Raw genomic sequence first — 22,109 nt, forward strand, 5'->3', positions numbered from 1 at the left:
CGTTTATGCTGATGAGTGAATCCACTGTTGCCAAGGGAAATGACAGCTGTTCCATTGTTGGTACTTAAAATGATGGTCCCAATCTGTGTTTTAAGATCAGATGATACAAAAAACAGACTAAAATTAATCTCTTCTTATTACTTGTCTCATTGTGGCATCTGAAGAGTGAAATCAGTGCAAAGTATGATAGTCAAGATGGGATGGGCCTATAAAGAAGGAGTTGGAACTGGGAGAAGGCCAGGGTGGGTGGAGAAAAACTTTATACATCCCAGACAAAAAGTTCAAGATGGCAGTAAAGCTGAGGCCAAGATTTTCAAAAACATTAGCCTAAATTTGGACTCTGAAATCCATAGTTAGGCATGAAAATCAGGCCACTCATTTACAAGAGTTCTGATTGTCCAGTAATTCCCAGAGACGTTATTGTGGCAGCTTTAATTAACTCATTTAGGCAACTCATTTAGGTACCAAAATATGAACTTTAGTCTCCCACATTTTGAAAATTCTCAGAATACATTAGTAACTTAAGGGTGGAAAATCTTTAGGACATTAAAATAAAATAGTAGTTTTAAATAAAAATAACCACAATTTAGAATGCCAGGAAAGTCAGGGCCTGATTCTCATTTGCACGCCAGTCCTTTGCAGTCACGTAAAGTCTCTTTACAGTGATTTGGCAGTGTAAAGAGGTTTTATCATAAATAACAATTGGGCTCTCACAGTTTAACCATTACTTAACAGAAACTCAAATTATTGAAAGTATAGAACTGCACAGTTAAGAAGACAGAGCTTGTATTATGATCAGACTTCTCAAACTTCTAGTTAACAGTGAAATCATTGTATTGACAAATTATAGGATAAGACTGTAGCTATCTATTTTGATTTACAGAACTTTTGCTGATTGTATAATATATTGCAGTGAAATGTGGTTTTGGATTTCTAAAACTGTAAACAGTACTTTAAATAGAAGTTAATGAATGGAATCCATTTGACATCTGGAAATTGAACAAGGATATTCTGTATCCTATGAAATAGAGTAGAAATTTGGAGGCTCCCAAGCATAGTGTTCTCCTGTATAGGTTAGACAGAAAAGATCACTCCTAGCAGTTATTTCTCTCTCTCACATCAACACTGGGTTGTTAGCTTTTGACTGAATATAAACAAAAGGTAAGTTAATGAGTCTATCTTCTCAAAGCTAAATCCAACTTAAATAAAAAAGCTAGGATTCTGCTCTCAAATATATACGTGCACCATCTTTTAAAGTAATTGGGTTAAATTCTGCTATTGGCTACAGCAGTGTAAATAAGAGTAAGGGCAAGTCTATGCTACAAAATTAAGTTGGGGGTTATGTGGACGTATAGCCATCACAGTAATTAAATCATTTTTGCATGTCCACACTACGCTTCTTGTGTCAGCAGTGCATGCCCTCACCAGAAGCACAGTGCATCGATGTAAGCAGCACAGTGACACTGCGTTAACCTAACTAAATTGAGCTAAGCACACTACACCTCTCGCGTAGGTAGACTTAGGGCTAGTCTACATTTAAAACTTACAGTGGCACAGCTGTATTGGTAGAGCTGTGCCACTGTAGGAGCACTTGTGTAGCTGCATTATGTCAACGGGAGAGAACTCTCCCACCAACATTATAAAACCACCTAGACGAGCGGCAGTAGCTATGTTGGTGGGAGACACTCTCCCGCCAACATAGCGCTGTCCACACAAGTGCTTATGCCAGCAAACCTTATGTCGCTCAGGGGTGTGAAATAACAGTGGCAGAGCCAGAGAGAGAACTGAGCAGTCCTGACATCCTGTTCCCCACTCTCACCACTAGAACCCATTGCCAAATCAATGTGATAATCGCGGGTGGAGGGGGAGGAAATAATGTAAAAAGTTTCTAGTCCTTATGGCTGGGGAGAAAAGCTTGAAAACTATGACCCTAGGGCACCCAAAAAAGTCTCGTAAAACCTGAAAACAAATAAAAAGAACCCTTTAAAAAAATTATTTAATCCAGTCGTGATTTTGGGGCAGCTAACTCATTTTTTAATTCTTTGGGCTGCAATAGTGTATTCCCTTAGCATACAAAAATACATGTCAATTAATCTGTTTTAATTTAGTTATTTGGGACTAAATCCTGCTGTGCAGAGCATACAGATTTGCTTTGTGGTTAGTTTGTTTTTTAAAGCCAAAAGCTTATGGGCCAATACTTAGCTCAAGCCAGCTGAGCTTCCCACACAGCTGAGCCACACCCATTACTAAAGGGCATGAGAAGTAACTAATGCTTACAGCCCAGCCTTTGCCCACTCTTGTGCATGCCAGCCCAGAAAAATACCATGAAACTCAGCTCCATGGAATGCTAAGGGAGGGGTGATCCTCTGAGGCCTCTTCATAGCTCTGCCTGCATTGGACTACCAAAAAGTAGTATTACAGCTGCAATTGGGCCTTTCCACAAGTGCACAACAAGAGCCAGATTTGCCCTTCATTATTGAGCGGGCTGCGAGTCTGTCACAGAGGTCGCGGAAGTCACTGATTTTGTGATTTGCCCAGACTTCTGTGATTTCTGCAGCTGGTCCCAGAGGCCGCCCGATCTGGAGGCCATCAGAGAGCGGGTCTCGGGGGCCTGGAGCAATGGGCAGCTGGGGGCAGTCAGTCCCCGCCGTCGGAGCAGGGGCCAGCTATTGGCCCCTGGCCTCCCACATCAGGGGTGCTCCCAGGGCCCCCCAGAACAGCAGCGCCCCAGGAGCAGCTAAGATTTAAGCAGGGGTATTTATAGTAAAAGTCCTGGACAGGTCACTGACAAACAAAAATTCACAGCCCATGACCTGACCATGACTTTTACTAAAAATACCCATGACTAAATCTTAGCCTTAAGCATCATCTCTCCCCTAAAACCACTCAGATGCTCATGGCTAACTCCAAAATGGCATGGAAGTTGGTCATGTACCTGGCATGTACTTTGCTTCAGCCACATTTGTTTTGTTTTGAAATCATCTTTAGGTTTTCAACACAACTCCTATTTTTTCTAATTTTGTGTGTTAACTTTTAAGGCTTTAAAAAAAAAAAAAAAAAAAAAAAAAAATCACTCTATATCAGAAGGTATGGTTCTCAGCCACTGGACTATGCAGTTTAATAATACAGTTAAAAAAATCTACTTATGACACAGTAATCTCTGGGTCGCTAATCCTTTACTTTTTCCCACTAAAGAAAAAGAAATGTAACACGTGTAAAGGAATCTGTTTAGAGATCTGGCATGAACTTTTTATTGCAAGAAGTAAAGAACAAAAAGATTCATCTGTCTCTTACTGAAATTAATTTTCCATTTTTCAAATGGGAAAATCTGCATTAGTATTTGGATGCTAGAATTCTTATAGTCACAACCAAAATACTCTTGCCACATTTCAAGGAGTCAAACAATGTTCTTACCTCCTGCAAATGAACTGTGTTCATGCCCCTGTCACCCGCAATCTTACAGAAATACCCTTCCTCCATACTTAATGTATACATTATTCTAGCATGTTATCTAGGAAAGTTGGCCAGTTTCACTGGCAAAGAAATTAAATCTTGAGCAGTAGCTCAAAATACCATCATCAATTCAATCTCTCAAAAGTGCTGACTGTGACCACATACAATTTTATAACAGCAGAGTTTTGTGCCAGTTTGGAGGAAAGCTTTTCAGTTAAAGTTCTTACAGGGCCTCACGTGTTCTCATGCAAGTTACTCTTGTATAGGAGGCTGCGAACGCCCCTAGCTGCAGTCATGGCGTTCTCAACTCATTCTTCCACTGCAGCTCAGGTCTTGCCCCTACCCCATACACACACACAAAACAGAAGTGGTCTTGGGCTGAGCCTTCAGGACCCAAAAATCACCCAGAGGTTCTGTGCCTCAACATGGCCTCCTGCCTTTTCTACAGTACAACTCCTGAAAGGGATGGGGCAGCTCCATAATGGATAGAGGGAATATGCAAAAAACTCATGATAAACTGGCTGGCATTATCTTGTGCTAGTTTGCGCAGTAGCTTGAGGGGTTTCATCCCCATTTTACAAATGGAGAATGGAGGCAAAGTTGTCAAGACTACACTATTTTGGGTGTCCAATTTGTGAAGCCATTTTTCAGATTGCTTATTTTATAGGTTCAAAGCAGAGCTCCCGTTGATTTCAGTTGCAGTTGTGAATGCTCAAGTCTTCTGCAAATCAGACTCCAGGTGTCTCAAGTTGGGTGTCCAGAAAAGGGGGAACACAGCAGCCACTAGTGAATATTTTGCTTTAAAGCAACTTGCCCAGCATCACATAGGAACTCTGAAGATGATGCTGATAGAATCTAATTTTTCAGAATGGCATTCAACTGCCTTAACCATCAGGCCATCAATCCCGTCTCATTCACTACACACCTTTGAACTTCTGAAACAAATGATGCAGAACAGTGGTTCTCAACCAGGGGTACCCGTACCCTTGAGGGTATGCAGAGGTCTTCCAGGGGGCACATGAACTCATCTAGCTATGTACCTAGTTTTACAGTAGGCTACATAAAAAGCATTAGCAAAGTCAGTTCAAATTAAAATTTCATACAATGCCTTATTTATACTGTTTTATATACTATACACTGAAATATAAGTATGATCTTTATATTCCAATTGATTTACTTTCTAATTATATGGTAAAAATGAGAAAGTAAGCAATTTTTCAGTAGTAATGTGCTGACACTTTTGTATTTTTATGTCTGATTTTGTAAGCAAATAGTTTTCAAGCGATGTGGAACTAGGGGTACACAAGACAAATCAGACTCCTGAAAGAGGTACAGTATTTTGGAAAGGTTGAAAGCCACTGATGCAGAAGACCTGCAGACAACAGCATCATTTGCTACACAGCCATGATTCATTCCCAGAGCACCATTCATCCTGTGCACTGAATGAGTCAGAGAACTCGTGAAAAAATGTAGTGTTATCATCTAATTAAAGACTATAATAATGCATATTCACAAGGTGGGCAAATAAAGGTTGATCAGGAGACTTTTATCCTGGCATTTCCTAACTTTGGAGTGTTTGACATCGCAACTTTAATAATGTTTAACAGTTTCATCATATGTAATTTCAAGTTAAAAACAGAAAAGAGGAATTCCATTATGTGGAGCCATATTGACCCCACGCATATCATCAGCAGGGTTGGGATTTTTAGATCCTGGCATAATCCTTTACCATTTGAGCTAACAGGGTGAGAGCTAGATAGTAGGCTGTTACCTTCTAAGTGGGCCTGCCACCAGAGAGATTGGAAACACTTTGCTAGTGGATTTCACAGCTACTTGCTAGACAGCAAAGGAATGATGAGATTCAGAAATAATGAGTTCAATTCCAGGCTCTGTAGGGGCATGTACTCTCGTGGTTAGACCCTTCTGCGCCATTCCCCCAGCCTCTTCCTGTTCTGTTCCTATTCCTATCCCATGCCCCCCTTCTCCATGGGCATGGCCTTTTTCCATGCTCCTAGCCCTCAGTTTCTCACTCCTCTGCATTCAAACACCCCCCCTGCCCTTCTATATACTGCCTGGGCACCAGCAACGGTCTCCCTGCTCTCCGTTCTGGTGCTCAGATGCAGAGCAGCCCCAGCAGTTGCCAAGACCAACTGCCTGGAGAGTCCTGCTCAGATCTTGCAGCCATGGGACACAGTGGGCTCAGCTGCTCTGTGGGGATGGCGCTTGTGCAGTCTGGTTGGCATTAGGAGCGGCGAGGGAATGAAGTATGCTTGCTACCGATGGATTCTTTAGAGAACTTCACTGCCAAGCTAAAGATGTCTGAGCATGTGCAAATTTGAGGGTTTTTTCTCCCAAGACTTATAAAACTTGGCAATACATGAGAGGATTTTCATGAGAAGGACAAAAGATACATTGTAACAACCTGGCCCCCCTCTGGACAGGTACCAGCCTGTTGTACATTGACCCCAATTCTGGGACCATGTGCTTCCAAGTCCCCTGGGTCTGGGTCGACTGGTCACTGTTCATAGCTCTGGATCTCAGGCACACTCTTAGGTGCAGACTCTATCCCTGTCCAAGAAGAATGGCAGGCATCAAGGGACTTCAGTGGATCAAGCTACCCCACAGTCCAGCCACCTGAACCCCTGGAACCAATGCCACAGCCTTCCCCAGTAGCTTAAACCTGTACCCCCAGAGTCTATCTGGCTGGGAGAGCTTTAGTATCTAGTTAAGCCCTTCCAGGACAACATAGCAGTAAAGCACGGAACACAGGGTTGGTAAAAGATTTTCTTAACCACATATACTTTTACTCTTGAAAGAGTTAGAGAATTGTGTTCCAAATGTTGATGTTTTCCACAGATACAGTATGTAACCCCTTCTCTGATCTCACATCACTGTCCTGTGAGTCTGATTCTGGTCAGCATCTGTAGGCCAGGCAGCCCTTCCTGCTTCCTTAGCTTGGTCTTCTGGCATGTGGCAGTGGTTGGCTCCCTTCACAGAGAACATTCACCCTTAAATATGCTCTCTGATATCTTGTAGGTAACAACACAAGGTGAGGGTTACAACCAAAATAGCACTCACAAAACAAGAGTTCCCAATCTGACCCATACATACCCACCCCCATCTCTCTCTCTTTCACTCACTCACTCGCAGGCACTCTCTTTACATCAGCATGATCCTGCCCTCTCAACACCACATTTAGAGTCCTCACTCCAAAGCACAGAGGTAATAGAGCTTCTCCACAAAACTGGTGTAATAATTTAAACTTAGGCATAAAGTATTGTTTCCAAACCTAGCTCTCAAACTGCTGAGCCATTTTAGCTGACGCTTTCCCAAAAAATTCAGCCTGAGGCAGCCACTTGACCTTGAAAATTCAGCCCAAATAGTTAAGAGTTTGGTAAAGTTATCAGCAACCAAAAACAGGGTCTTAAATGAAAAGTGTCCAGCAACCTAAATTATACACATTGCTACCTATAATACTGGATCAGTGAATATCCTTTATTCTGAAAAGTGCTTATGATAATACTTCACTGAATATGCTTAAAAGTTAAATGATGTCTTAACAATATGAAGCTCCAATATAAAGCTTTGCTATTACCTGTACATTTTTTTTTTCTAGAACTGGAATGAAGCTACCCTTTCCTTTGGTGTGAATAGTTAGCTTTGCAGAATAGTGAAGTGAGAATAATCAAGGTTCTGCTATATGAGTTAAAACAAAAGCGAAAACCAAAGGAAATTATATATATTTCCGTGCATACTGAGACCCTGATCCAGCAAGGAGCTTTGTGTGGGCAGCACCTGCAGAGCTGCTTGCAGAAATAGGTCTTTAGTCATCATCAGCGTAACTATGAAACACATTCTAGAATCACAGTCCAAATAGCAACTGTGGTTTCATACATAGGAAGGAAGAGATCACTTCTGATACAAGTGTTAGAGCTTTACAAAGACAACCAGTGAGATGGGTTTAAGAGTACTAATGTAAAGGACACCGATGAATTTGGCTGTATTCTGAGCCAGAACCCTTGTTAGTACTACACTTTCTATCTTTGAAAGGATGGTATGCCTGTATGCCATTGAAGAGAATGCTGAATAACTCTTTGATGGATATTACATTTCCTGTAATATTGATATTGCATATAAGGCCAAATCCTGGGCTGGGTTTTGCAAGTGTTTAGGTCTGAAAAAGTAGCAGAGGGTCTGTGTTGGTGCTGCTCAGCCAAATGAGCTATTTGAGATGCTTTTCCATAGGACCTTACAACCCCATATACATTGAGAAAGCCAACCTCTGAGTTCCACAAAGCCTGTGGGCTCCCTTGATTTGAGGAACCTAAAAGTGTAAAAGGAAAAATCGCAGATTTTATATTATTATACAAACAAGTTTCTAGATCTTTTGCAAAAACTGGCCATGAATGTATAAACACAATCATGAGGGCTTAAAAGAACAACTGAGTTCAACTCTACCACATATTACAAGATAGTAACTCTTTCCAGGCTGTCAGTAAGCTGAACATATCCCTACCATATAGACAGGCACAGTGGTTTAGTGGATCAAATACTGGACTAGGAATCAGAAGATTTGGGTTCTCTTGCTGGTTCTGATACTAGGTCACCTTAGTCAAGTTACATCACCTTTCAGTGCCTCTGTTTCACCCTTTATATATCTTGTCTACTTAAGACTCTAGGCTCCTTGGACTGTCTCACTCTATGCAGTGCTTAATATAATGCTCGTCTTTGTGGGGCCTCTAGGTGCTAGCATAGAAATAGATGTGATATTGGCAGACCAAGTGCCTGCTCATGCCAAGGCCCCTAGTCCTCACTGACCGTGGACAAATGCATAGCTGGAAATCAGTCTGGATCACTTGTGTGTTAGTATGGTTAACACAGGTGTTAGATTTATAAAAATGTGTTTAGATTTTATGAAATGCTTGTGAGTTGCTGCATGCATTAATCTTATGTAGAATATCTGTATCCCACGTTATAAGGTAACATTTAAGCATTTGCTCAGGAACTATAAAAATATTTGCTCTGAAACTGTAAACCCAATTGGGTGAGAAGCACTGCCAAGTGTGAAAAACTAGTTTACCACAGAGGTGTCATCTCCTCTCCAAGAAAAGAAGGCCCACAGACACCAGGCAAGCCAGTGTGGAACATGAGTGGACAAAAGACTTTGTGGATTGTTCCTCCCACATCCATGAAGAGGAGACATGCACAAGCACTCATCCCATCAACTTGAACTCTGGGGGAAGGGAATAAAATCTTTTACAAAAATAAATTGTTCTCGCTATCTGCTTGAAGTATGAGGGGGCAAAGATTTCCAAGTGCCAAGATTTCGATGCCAGCTGTCGCTCAAGTAATTGAATTACGCCCTTCAAAGCACTGCTAATGCCCAATGCTGTGCAGGTTTAAAGATTTCTATTGTTGGCGCTCACTGAAGATCAATCCTGAAGGCCTAGGATACAACTGAGGCCTTGTCACAAAATGAGATTGAGGTCTTGAAGATCTTTTAAAACTTAACCACACAGTCCATCCCACTGAGCTCTTGGAAATCCTTGTGTAAAGTTAAGCATGTGCTGTTTGCAGAATCAGGGTCTGGGTGCGGGGTAGTATGTAGAAGAGTGGTCAAAACACAGGATAAAGTTTTCACAAAAATGTTGATCCTTTTCACAGAAATTTTGACAATTTTATCAGAACTCTGAATTTCTAAATGTTTCAACTAGCCCTAGTGCTGTGTACCCAAAACGTGTACATATATAATATAGAATAGACCAAGTCCTCTAGTTGCTAAGAGAACAGAATAGGTGTTCATTATTTACAAATGAGAAAAGGTGGAAACCTCTCTGCTGCTTTAAAACAGCTATGATAACATTACTTCCATGTCATCCTTCCTGAGCCATGAACTAGCTTTTCATCTGCTGCTGTCTAATGGCATCAGTAACAGCAGCTTTAAGGATGCTGTTGGACTCCTCAAAATTCTTGTTGCTCCCACAGCACATACCATTCTCTTCCTCTACCCAGTGATAAACTGTTTCTTTGGTAACTGGTGCTAAGTTTTTGGATGTGGCTGAGTTCCAGTCATTCAAGAAGGATTACAGAGCCTCTTATGACCCTGGAAGAGACACTGGAAAATGTCAGGTACAAGAAAATTACACAATCCACTTTTAGGTCCTTCCCTCAATTGTTCATGTTTTCAGCCAAATGTAAACTTCCATTAAAAAAAACTTTTTAATTTTGCTCTATTGCCAGGAAAGTCTTCCCAATAGTAACCAATGCTTAACTCAGCCCTATATAAAGATATCTCTAGTCAAATAGCAGCACCAAAGGTATGAATCATTTAATTACCTTCCTCCCAAACTAACCTTGAACTCAAGTGAGGTGGTGTTTAAGGAAAACTGCACCAATTTTGCTCCAAGCAACAATCTGAAAATGTAAGTGGCCAGAAACATTTCTCACCATGAATATACTGAAGCATGGTTTAATTTTAATTGTAACTGACACTTCTGAACTGAAGACAGCTATCTTGTTACAAATGTCATTTGAAGCCAAAGGGGTTGTACCGTGTAGCTGTACAATTTGAGCCTGTGTTTAGGTTACCCATAGTATCAGCGAACATACTGGGTTGAATTCTCCTCCTGTTAGTTACACCAGTATAGATCCTTTGAAATCTGTGGGGTTCTGTCAGTGTTCCCAAGAGAAGAACTTTGTCCATATGGTTTATATTGTAATATACCATTAGCATAATCGTGCAGTTATGCTTCAATCTTGGGATCATTTTCATCTACCTCATCTGGTGAAATGCTGAAGCGCTGTGTACTATTATGCTATTTATATAGATTGTGAGCTCTTGTGGGCAGAAACCCTGTCTTCACAGAAGTCTGCAAGACATCAATACAGCTGTTCTCTTATAATACTACTACTATTTTAAATAGTGTAACCTCCATGTATCATGTAAGTCTTATCTTATAAGATATCAGTAACACTATTAAAGAAAGTTAGAAACTGGATTACAGATTCTTCCACTGAGCTCCCATGCAGCCACCAATTTTACAAAGACAAATGGCAAGATAGATATCCTGCAAACTAGTGGCTACCTACAGCCAAAATCTCAGAAAATGCAACACATATAAGGACATGTATAAATGGCACTGACTTGACCCCTGCCCACAAAGGACCCACTGCCACACCTAAAGTCTCTTTCCAGGCACAATTGTATTTTCTAAACATAGGCAAAACACAGCTTCTCATCCTCCCTGCTTCAGAGGCTACTGAAGGATTCTCTCATGCTCTTTTAAAGAGCACTTTCTCCAAAGAGGCCCTTTTCCCACTGCCTCTCATCTGGGGGAGAGCTAGCAACCAATTCCAAGTAATTCACTCCCACCTTTTTTCCCACCTTCTCCCTGTTACCGATAGCCTGGCTCTATAGCCCCAGATGCTGTTCCACTATCTTAATTGGCCAAACTGGGAGCACCTGTTCTAGCACAGGGGCACTGCACCTGCTTCATTAAAAGGGACCAACCACCCTGTGACACCACCATACATCTATAATACAAGAACCCAAGGACTGCTAGCAAAGTCTATCAGCATGCAGAACTCTTACAGAATGTGAAGTCAACAGCTGGCATCTAGCCTGTAAAGTAGTACTAGATGTGTTCCTGGGCCTAGATTTACTTCCTAGCAGATAGCATTAAGGTTAAACTCAAAAACAAAATTAATTTGGAAATTTTAAGAACTTTGGGTGCAGCAGTTGCAGTTCTGGGTCTACTGTCTTTGTTTACATCTTCTCCTTCTTCCCTCACTCCCCAGGATGAAATGCTCAAGTGCTTTCTAAGGTCAGATGCCCCTGCCTCTAAATATTCCTTATTTCCCAAACTCAACCTCTGTAGCAACTCCCACTTAGCACCTCTCCTTTTCCCAGAAAAGAATGGGCATATTACAGTTCTTTGTTTAATTCTTGCACAAACAGGAGGAGATCTGGGCTGCTTTGATGTAACAAAGCCAACACTTTGCCACTGTACACTGGTATCTTTGTAGGGCCCAGTGTATTGGGGAATGGTAACTCAAGTGCATCTTCCGAATGCTTTCCTAAAAGAGAGCGAGAGAGAGAGAGTGCCACAGATGAAAAGTGCTATATAGAAGATAAATTTATATTGACAGTTCCATGGATGTCATATTTTATACTATATCCTCAGTTATAAGCAAGCTCACATGCAAAAACTCAAGACATGACTGACTCCCTAACACTGCAAAGCATAATTTGTACAGGTGAGAGAAAAGATCTCAGCAGAATTTGCCAGTCTTTTGCAAAATTCTGTTGTACTTGCAGACATATAGCAAGTTAGAAGCAAAGTATGTATTATAGTTTATCAGAAATGTACAGTCAGAGAGACCCTGTGTTACCCCGCCCAACACAAAAGACCACATTTTTCACAATCTAATCCAATTTATTCTTCCATTCACCAGTGTCCCTGTTAATGATTAAATTCAAACTGGCTCCCTTACTTGTTACAGATGAATTCCACAACTACCTGTATTCATCCTGCACAAGCGTGTCAGGAGTCTTTCTTCAAGTTGCAAGGACTTCTCTCCTTGATAAGTAGGGGGATTTGTGAGCATAACTTCAATAAATAACTGACTGATTTCACTCTCTCTTCCTTGTGAGTAAAGAGAAAACAGGTCCCATTTAGTCTCTCAATCCTTCACACAGAGAACAGGGTTCTATTTGGGAGCTGAGGGTGTCCAACATCTCTCAGAAGTTCTGTTCACTGCATTTAATTAATCATTAAATGATTAAATTGCATCCTCAGTGGTAAATTACACTTTTACTAGTTACATACTAAACCTTACAGACAAAACAATTACTAGAAGCCCATTGCAAACAGAAATAATTAATAATTTTCACTTCTGAAAGAAAACTAGAGTTATAGAGAAGACTTGATAAAGAGTCAAAAATGCAGTATTCTGTATGGTCCATTACAACATGCCAGATTCTACTCAGTTACAGCTGTGCACCATCACTTCATTCCGTGAGTGGAATTTTCAGAAGAGCTTTAGTGCTAGACCTTTAAAAAAAAGATTCTTTTTAAAACACAAAAAAGAGCATTTTGCAAAAAGTTTAATAAAAATTACCATTAGTCATTTTTTACCAGCTTTACTTGCATCAACATTTGTTGCAAGCTTTTCAGAAGAGCTCAGTTCAAATTTAGGCATTTGAATAAGAGTCAGGTCTGGGTGCTGAACTATTTTGAAAGTCTAGTCCCAATTATGGATGTCTGGCACTTGAAGTCTGCTCTTAAACCCTTCAAAAATCTGTCCCTATAAAGCTGTACATGGATTACTGAGCAGAATTTCACCCATTAACTCTAAAATGGCTGGGAAATTGGTAAGACTTGGTAGGGCATCTTGTGCATCCTCCCTCCATGTAGAATAGTCTCCTAGGGCAGGCATTACACAAGTTCTTTTTTCTTGTCTGATATTAAAGGTCTCAAACAATAGGGCTTCTACTACTTCCCTTTGAAATCTTTGGCATGATCTCTTAGATCTTGCTATCAAGAAGATTTTCCTGATATGCAGCTTTTCTTAATTTCACCACATTCCTTCTAGTTATACTCCCTACTACCACCCTAAATAACACCTCTCCCTGTTCGGTGTTGCACCCACTAAAAGACAAGTTATGCTACACAAACCCAGCCATCACTACATATGTAGTTCGTGTTTAGTCAAGTTAGATATATAAATTGTTATAATTTTCCCAAATAAATCAATCTCTCTAGCCCCCTACTTATCATTGTCACTCTTCTCTAAACTCCCTCCAGTTTGTAGACATCAATCTGCAGTTCCTTGTTTTAGGGCCTGATCCAAGGTCCATTGAAATCAATAGAAAGACTCCCTTGAACTTCAGTCAGTTAAGTCAGGCCCTTAGCATTTTACATTTCTTGTATATTTGTCATTCTGATGACTTGGGGAATTTAAAGCTTTATCAAATAAAAAATAAAGCAAGCCTTTTTAAACCTAGCTATAGTAAATGAATACCTCTTTCCTGTGTGGAAGTAACAAGAAAATCCTACTAATTCCCAAGACGGTAAGTGATGGTAGTGCTGAAACTCTGCAAAGCAGTGTGAGGTATGGGGAATCTGTATTTCAAGGAAACCTGTAGAGCTCCAACATTCTACAGGGCAAGAGAAGTCAGGATCCCTATGAGCTCCTAACAAAGAAAAGCCCAATACAGAGTTTAAGAAACAACAAAATGGACAAAGCTTTTAAACTGAGGTTGCAACTACGTGTGTACAACAAGAAATGTTATAGTAGAAGCCATACAAAACACCCTACAACTTTATAAATATGAAAGTGAAGAGTTAAGGGAAGGGAGATAAATGCCTCATTCCACTCAGAGTTTGTATGTACACTTAAGTGTACAGGAAGTGGTGTTGGCAGCTCAGCAAGTTGCACTCTTCCTTCTGAATCAGTACTGATCTAATATGTCAATAGGCATTGTGCTGCTTGAGGTGCCCTCTTTCAGATGGGTTGTGTTCATTAAAGCTCCTTTGCCACTTTTTATAAGATTAGTGTTGGTGTTAACCTTGATGTCTTGTCCAAATTCCAAATAGGCTTCTTACATCTGCCTACCTACAATCCACACGCAGTAAGAATTGGCTGTGATACACAGCTTCCCTGCCAAAAAACTATCAAGTGTGGCTGTGGGCTGTTAAACAGCTGCATCTTTTCAGACCAGAGATGACTGCCTTTCAGTGATGAAAATATTCCTTATGAGAGAGATTTTCAAAGTCACCTAGAAGACTGCTGCAGGGACCAGCCCAGGATGGCTTGAGATCCATCCATTGCCACTCAGGTGGTTCTCAGGCTGTTAGCAGTCAGGTCACTGAGATGACTTATCGTTTGGCTAAATCACAACCATCCATCCCCTCCAGAGTTAATCCAAGTCCAAAAAGAAATGTAAATAAAGGAATAAATAAAATAAATCTTCCACTCAAGCTGCCTTTTCATCTCCCTGCAGGCCTGGCTCTGACTCACATGCGCCTATCATATTACTCCTGGACTTGTTCCCTTCCTCTGGCGTGTTGGACTACAGCTGGGCAGGTGAAACTGAGCCCCAGCCCTGTAAAAGAGCCATTTCCCCTTTGAGAATACCCTATTTTCATCAATTTCTAATAGAAATTGAATATCCAGATCTCTGAGGTGGTTTTGAAAACTCTACCCCTACATACTTCTGTTACTTAACCTTCACAAAATCCCAACGTGTGAAGCAATTACTGCATAAAGCAAAATATTGAGATCCTCATCACATGAAAGGCCTGTGACAGGGAGCTGGGTGAAAGCAGACTGAGTCAGCCTCTGCCACTGGAGCCCTAATTAAGGGGAACTGGGGCCGGCTGAGTAAACCTGCACAGAGTGGGCCGAAGAGGAGCAGCTGCCGGGCTTGTTAGCAAGCTACTATAAAGGCTCACAGAAAGAAAGTGCAAGGGGAGGGGTAAATACTGAAGACTTGCTTAATTGATCTGGAAGTCGATTCAATTAAACTGCCTCCTCAAAAGGCATAGTGCTACATCAATGGGAACATGTTTCCTGTCAGTGCAGCGCAGCGGAGACAGCGCGCTAAAGAGAAGTTACAAAGTTGATGGGAATTATGTAAGCTACTCTGCATAGCTTGTGTAACTCCCGTCAACTGCCACCGAATTTCCAGGTAAGTGTAGACTAGGCCTTAGTCCTTCCTTAGGCAAACTGCCACTGACTTTAATAATGATAGAGGAAAACAAAGTAAGATCCTCAGGATATGGTCTTTAGACCATAAAACTCCTCACGACTGAAACTTCATCTCTTATCTGTTGAACACCCCACACATTTGTCAAGTATAAGCCAAATTCACTACTGGTACAGAGGTCTGGCAAAGCCCCATGCACTACTTAAGCCTCACAGAGGAGTTGCATGGGTGACAGATGAGCTAAGCTGCTGCATCGGGGTACCCATTAACCACCTCACACTATCAAACTGATCTCCACACAGAAATGTATGGGGCCAGTATGGAAGGTCAATTTTTGAGATAAGCTGAGTGTGGTATGGGGATGGACCATGAATCCACACTGATGCAGATGCAGTGATCCAGTGCCAAAACCAGCAGGGAGGAACTACAGATACTAATTCAGCCTGCAATCTAAAATAGCAGCATAGCACCCTGATGACCAATTTGGGAGCTTGTGGAAGTGATATTCATGATTATTGAACCTGGTGCACTCCATCTACACAGAGCCCAGACACTGTGAATAACTTTCTAAATTATTCACATGCAATCTAGGATACATAACTGAATGCATTTTCTAAATAAAATTAGACATATGAAGTAGTACTGTTCAGCCTGATCCCGCAAGGCCTTATTCGTGTGAATAGTTCCACTGAAGTCACATGAATAAGTGATTGGGTTTATTGTTATTTAGAGATTCACATGCTACTGACATAGTTTTACTGACAAAAAATAACCAACTCCCATCCTCCAAAAAAACAGCTGCGTCTCTTTTCATTTTGCTGTGTTATTTACAAAGCCCTCCATTACACTCATTTTGAAAAACATTCAACTGACTTTCTAAAATTAAACAAGACTGTTTTAATTGCTTGCCCTTTTAATACAAACACTGATTCACCCTCTTCTTTTCGAAAGAGGAGCATTGTCACACCATCCCTGTTTCTTGAATACTTGACAAATGACATCTACCAAAAGATAGCCATTGATAAACAAGGTCTGAATCTTGTAAACCCCCACCAAAGCCAACTGGAGTATTGTTTGGGGTGAACTTGCTGAACCACGTCCTAAATAGGAATCAGGAATTAAAGACACTCTTCCATCTTCCTCCCCTCTCCCACTAAAAGAGGTACTTGAGGCTGCTTTCTTCCCAAGGTTAAAACAAATTAAAACAAAAAACAAAAAACCCAACCATTATTCATAGCAGGAATTTGAAGCAGGGACTTTTAGTTACACAAAGATCCTTTCCAATAGATTCCTGTACACAGACTGAAAATGAATGATGGCCCAATGCATTCTAAACAAATGTTTAGTTCTTAACTGTCTGGCAATGGCTCTCTCTCTTCCCTCATGCTCACAGACAAGAGCGTCAAAAGCAGGAACTTGCAAAAGTTTTTGCTTTCATGCATCTCAACAGCTAGTATAAAACAGGCTCCTCAGTAGCTGCCATAATTAGGTTTTGGTCCTTTCAGAGATTCTCAATGACCACAAACAAGTTAAGACTCTGGATTGAAGTTGAAAATTACACTGGGACAGATCTTGCCCCTCTTGTTCTCCCCCCCACTGTATGAATGGCAGGAGGGGAGCCAAGGAGGAGGAACCCATTGACATATTTTTCATGGTGCTGAGTCTATCCTCCATAGTCTGGAGGAAACTAACAGTGCTGCCAGAGGCAGCTGATCTTCCACATTAGGAAATGTACAGATCTCCTATGTAGGTGCCACACTTTGGCCCATTATTTTTCATCTGATACTGATTTATTCATTTTAAATCTTTCTAATTTGTGCCACCTCCTGAGAGACACTTCATTATTCAATTTCCATCAGGGTCCTAAAGGAGCAATTCTTCTACATTCTTACTCCATAGACCACACCACCAACAAAATAATGCAGTGAACAGCAACTAAAATAGCAAATACCAAGGAGCAGGTCATGCTACATTTTATACTAAAAAGGTTTTGACTCAGTTGGCCCTGATCCAGCAAGACTCATATTGGCCTCAATAGAAGTTTTGTCTCAGTACTGACTATAGGATTCCCCCACCTTTTTTTTTAATACACCTTTTGGTTAGCTAAAGCAGATTTCCAGGCATAAAATTGGTCATGTACCTTCAGCTATTATCACAGTGATGTGAGGAAATATACATATCTAGATAGATAGTAACAAAACGTTTGTCACCTTTTAACCTATTTCCCTTTACAAGCAAATACACAAAGAAAATAGCTTAATTGTATGTATCACTTTCACAATAAGCATATAAACACAAGTTTTGTAGCAGGTGTGGCAATCCGGGTCCAGACACCCCTAGAGGAAAACAGAGGGGTTTGAACTCCAAAGAATAAGCAGTTGAATCAACTAGTTGTATATAATGCTATTGTTATAACTGTATAATCTATGTCAAGTAAGGTATTTTATGAAAGCTTGTAATGTTCTGAATTTGATGGTCATTAAGAGAGAGACATACAGATTATGAATGTATGCTTGCATATATGGCCAGGTCTACACTATTATTTACTTCGGTATAACATACATCATCAGGGGTGTGAATAAGCCACCATCCTGAGCAATGTAAGTTACACTGATCTAAGGATCTAAGCACCGGTGTGGACAGCACTATATCAGCAGGAGAGCTACTGCCTCTTGTGGAGGTAGATTTATTATGCTCTCTCCTGTCAGCATAGAGCACAGATGTAGTGCTTCTAATGTAGACTAGCCCTATGCCATGTGTAGAACACTGTAATGGTAACTAGGGTGCAGCTGCAGCAGCACTTCACAACTGTGTGGGGAAACAATCAGGCAGGGAGGGACATCTCCCAGGCTAGCTGTTTAATTGACACTAACCAATCACCTACTATGGGACAACCCAGGAGAAGACTATGGTGGACCATTAAAGTTAATGGAAAGACATTGAAACTGAAAAGAAAATTCCAGTCTTGGATAACTAAGGAAGGAGGGAGTTTCCCCTGCTGTGTGTAATCATGAATTACCATAGTCTGAGAGAAAGGGAAAAAAACCTGTAAACCCTGTTAAAAAGGGAAGAGGCCAGAGTTTGAAGTGAAGATTATCCAGAAGCTGAAAGCCAGCATAAGTATGATATGGTCTGTGAAACACTGGATTCCCCAAGGACAGAGTGCATGCGGGGAAAATGTTCAGAGGCAATAGGTAACTTGTATTAGAAAAAGGAATTTAGCTAATAGAAGTGTAAAGCCTGAAATTGCATCTTTATGTTTATTTTCTGTGTAACTTGTGTGTTTGCTTTTCCTTACTATTTCATCTTTGATTCTATGATTTTTCTATTAAATGAACTTTTGTGTATTTTTACCCCAAACAGATCTCTCTGTTGTGTAAACTATGTGGAGTATGTTTGCCAAAGTGAACTGATAGGTGGGGAAAGAACTCCTTCAGTGGTGATGAGCCAAAGGAGAAAAGTCTTGAGTGTTTGGTCATTAAGAACTCAGGGAAACAGATTTATTGGAACTCAGGATCAGACAGGGTTGTTAAAGTCATCCTGCAAGGAATAACTAGTTTGGTGGAAGGTGGAGTTGAGTCCTTTATGCTTGCAGGCAGGCTACTGGTATCAGCTACGAGCCACAGTAGCATAGCATTACGGCACCACCCAACATTACAAGGCAGGTAGTGACAGAACCCCTTGCTGACCTGGGTGACTGAAGTCCTTTCAGGATTATCTATCTAATCCAAAACCCAGAGGAAACTTTCCATTGGTGTCAAAGGACTTTGCAAAAGCAGGCTCTTAGGGCCTGTGTACAAAGCTGTTATAGCGTCTAACAACAGAAGGACCTCAGAGTTGAAGTCTTGACATCACACGGCCCCTCCAATGTCAGGATGTTTTATCCCCCTCTGGTTTCAAGTGTTTGGCCATATTTTGCCTAAAAACAATCACTAAGAGCAAAAAAGAATATTGGCATGTGAAAAATCATTTGCTTTGAATCATGTGATATAGTGACCCTTTCTGAAGGGATATGCTCCTATGCCCCAACCCAGCATATGCTTAAGTGCTTTGCTGAAGTCCCACAACTTTAATGGGCCCCTGGAGAGCGATGCAAGGCATTTTCAACAATGGTGAGATGGTATATTTCACATACTTCCAATGTATGTTTGATAATAATCCAATCTCAAGTGCCTGGTTTTATTGGGTTACCCCTAAAACTGAAAAGCCTCCAGCGGGAGAAGGAGATGGAAGCAGCTGTATTTACTTTTCAAAAACATTTGCTTCCACAGTCACAGTTTCTTCACTCCGCCGGGGCATTGTGGAGTTTTTCCTACTTCAGACACTAACTTCAGGCTGGGACTCTAGTTTACCGGGAGTCCCTCTGTGAAACAGCAGCAGCAGTGCAGCACCCACCCAGTCAGTCCCTTTCCCCATGGCCGGGCAGAAAGCTCTGGGGCACCGGCACGCCTGTGAACCTGCCGTTCTCTGCACTGTGCTGCTGCTTTCGGCACGTCTGGGACGGTCCTGGAGGCTCCTGAGAACAGGCGTGGTGGCCTAAGCTGCTAGCAGGCAGATACAGCAGGGTCTGGCCATGTCTGTGTGCACTCATTACAATAAATTGCCCACTGATAATGATGAGTTTCTGTCTCCTGCCTAGCCTCAGATCTCTCCGCCCCAGCGCTGCCTGTCCTCTCTGCTGCCTTCGCTTTCTGCAAACACTGAACACCAGCAGCACCGTTTCTACCTTCTCAAGCAGCCAGTAATAACTCCTCGCTCTCTCCCCCCAGTCCCGCCCCAAGGATTAAAATAAAAATGCAGATGCAAACGCGCTGGTCGCTCGTCGCTGCCCGTGTCTGCCGGCCGAGCGTCACTGGGTCTCAAAGAGCCCAACACGTCGCAACTTCAGAGCCGCCCATCGCGGTGGCGTCCGTCCGTCCGTCCCTCCCGACCCCTCTCCCCAACGTGCAGCGGCGGCCGGCTGTCGGCAAAGCGAGCGGCTCCCAGCCCGCGGACCGTACCTCGGATGTAGCTGTATTTGCTCTCGTCCAGCAGGCTGGAGGCAGATCCACCCATGGCGCGCCCTCGGCCGGCAGGAGACTGACTGAGGCGGCTGCGCGCCTAGCAACAGCCGCTCAGCCTGGACTGGCAGCTTCGGGGAGGGTATTTTCTCTTTCTCCTCGGAGTCTTCAGTCGGAGGGAGCGCAAACTTCCTCCTAAGGCAGGCACCGCCTTCTCATGGGCGCCTCCTCCGCTCCGCGGGCCTGGCTCCCCCCTTTCCTCACCCCTCTTCCTTCCCCTGACTCCTCCCGCCCGCCCTTCTCTCCCTCGCTCCGGCCCCCATTGCCCCTCAGGCTGCACTTCTCCCCCACCCCTCTTCCCCCTTTCAAGGAGGGGGGCGTAGTTCAGCACCCGCGGACCCCCTCCTAGGATTCTGGGGTCTCCTCTCTCCCGCAGGGCCGGATTTACACCTTACACGCCCCTAGGCACAGCACCTTCGGCACCTGGCCCCTTTTGCCTACAGCTGACCTTCCTGTTTTCCACTGAGGGGGTGGGGGCAACCGGGGGGACAGGGGCTGGCGGGCAGCTACACAGTGTAGGGGAGTAGGGTGTTGGGGCTAGCCGGCTCCGCCAGCTGGGGAATATGTTCAGCCCTGGGCATTGGCTTCTGCCCTGAACAGGACCTCTCAGGGGGAAGAGGAGGAGTAGCTAGAGAAGGAGGAGCAGGGGATGGGGCCAGAGTTCTGGTGCCCTTGTGGGGCCCCCAAATTGGCTGGGACTCCTGGGCACGGCCCCCCATAGGCCTGAGCGGTAATCCGGCACTGTTTAGGCACCCTTGAACGCTGCTGCCTTTAGACCCGTGCCTACTGTGCCTAACTGCAAATCCAGCCCATCTCTTCAGGTCCACCAGCTAGCAGACTGCACAAGACATGGGTCACCAAAAAATTGACTCCTTCTGCCAGGTAGGGTTGTGTTCACTCACTTGGAGCCAATCAGCGCGAGCACAAGCAGCTCTGTCCACGCCAACCACAATTGTTGTGTCAGAACAGGTGGGACACAAAGATAATGGCACTCCAGGAGACCCACTTTCACCAAGTGAAGCTTCTCCCATGTAGTGATTAAGACTCATTCAAACACAATATGTTCCCACACAATAGGTATTTCAGGAGAAGAACCTCTCCCCCTACGTTGCAAGGAATGGGGGGAAAAACACACTCTATTTCAAGGGCAGGTGGTTTATCCAAGAGGTATGCTGGGATGCTATGGGATCCATGTGCCTAGATCTCCACCACTCCATCATTACCAATATTGCACCAAGGTTAAGATCTTGACCCTTAGTTTCAAAGCCCTAAATTGCACATGTGAAACCCATCTGTGCAGGAGAAGCAGAGGGCTGGTCCCAGACTTCCACAGGTTCACAGGTCCTTAATTCAGTGGTCTGATCTGTGGGAATTAGTTGCACAACCCATACTGGGGTTTGTGCAGCACAATTTAAGCCATGTGCATTGAATGGTGAATATACCCCTATAAGGATGCATGATAGACCTACAAAAGCAAAAGACTAGGTGGGTGAGATAATATTTAGAAATTGATCCAATAAAGGATATTACCTCACCCACCTGGTCTATCTAATATCCTGGGACCAACACAGCTACAAAATTACATACTACAAAAGCAAGGTCATTGTTGTCACCTGTAGTAGTGCATAGCTGTCCCTCCTTGTCAGTCTCAGAGGGAGGCCACACCTTGTCTCTGTCACAGACCTACAAAGGCAATCTGCAGTGGGGGAATTAGCTGTTTCTGGTGCTCAGTCCATATGCGCAGGGCTGAGCACCAAACTGTCTAGGGGCACCAGCCCTTGTCTGTCATCCTGGCTCTAGTAGACATCAGACCAACTGCAGGCCCCCTGGCTTGAAGTGGTGAGGCTTCCATCACAGGGGTGGGGTTGACAGCAGAGAGTAGTGGG

At 42.8% G+C, this 22,109-nt stretch overlaps 1 protein-coding gene and 1 long non-coding RNA gene across 2 annotated transcripts in view; one reads left to right on the forward strand and one right to left on the reverse strand.

The window, feature by feature from the left end:
- Nucleotides 1–20,346, reverse strand: part of NIBAN1 (niban apoptosis regulator 1) — a 93,244-nt gene extending 72,898 nt beyond the window's left edge. The window contains exon 1 of the mRNA XM_067535154.1: nt 20,164–20,346. Coding sequence (XP_067391255.1) covers nt 20,164–20,218 — 55 coding nt within the window. The 5' untranslated portion in view covers nt 20,219–20,346. The remainder of the gene's footprint in view (nt 1–20,163) is intronic.
- Nucleotides 18,263–21,565, forward strand: LOC137144695 (uncharacterized). Its single transcript, XR_010917461.1, has 2 exons — nt 18,263–18,357; nt 19,803–21,565. It is a non-coding gene; the product is annotated as an uncharacterized lncRNA (long non-coding RNA).
- The last annotated feature ends 544 nt before the right edge of the window (nt 21,566–22,109 follow it).

Source organism: Emydura macquarii, unplaced genomic scaffold (genome assembly GCF_026122565.2).
Source record: "Emydura macquarii macquarii isolate MOO-44397 ecotype Brisbane River unplaced genomic scaffold, CSIRO-AGI_Emac_v2 contig_3477, whole genome shotgun sequence".
Taxonomy (NCBI): domain Eukaryota; kingdom Metazoa; phylum Chordata; order Testudines; family Chelidae; genus Emydura; species Emydura macquarii.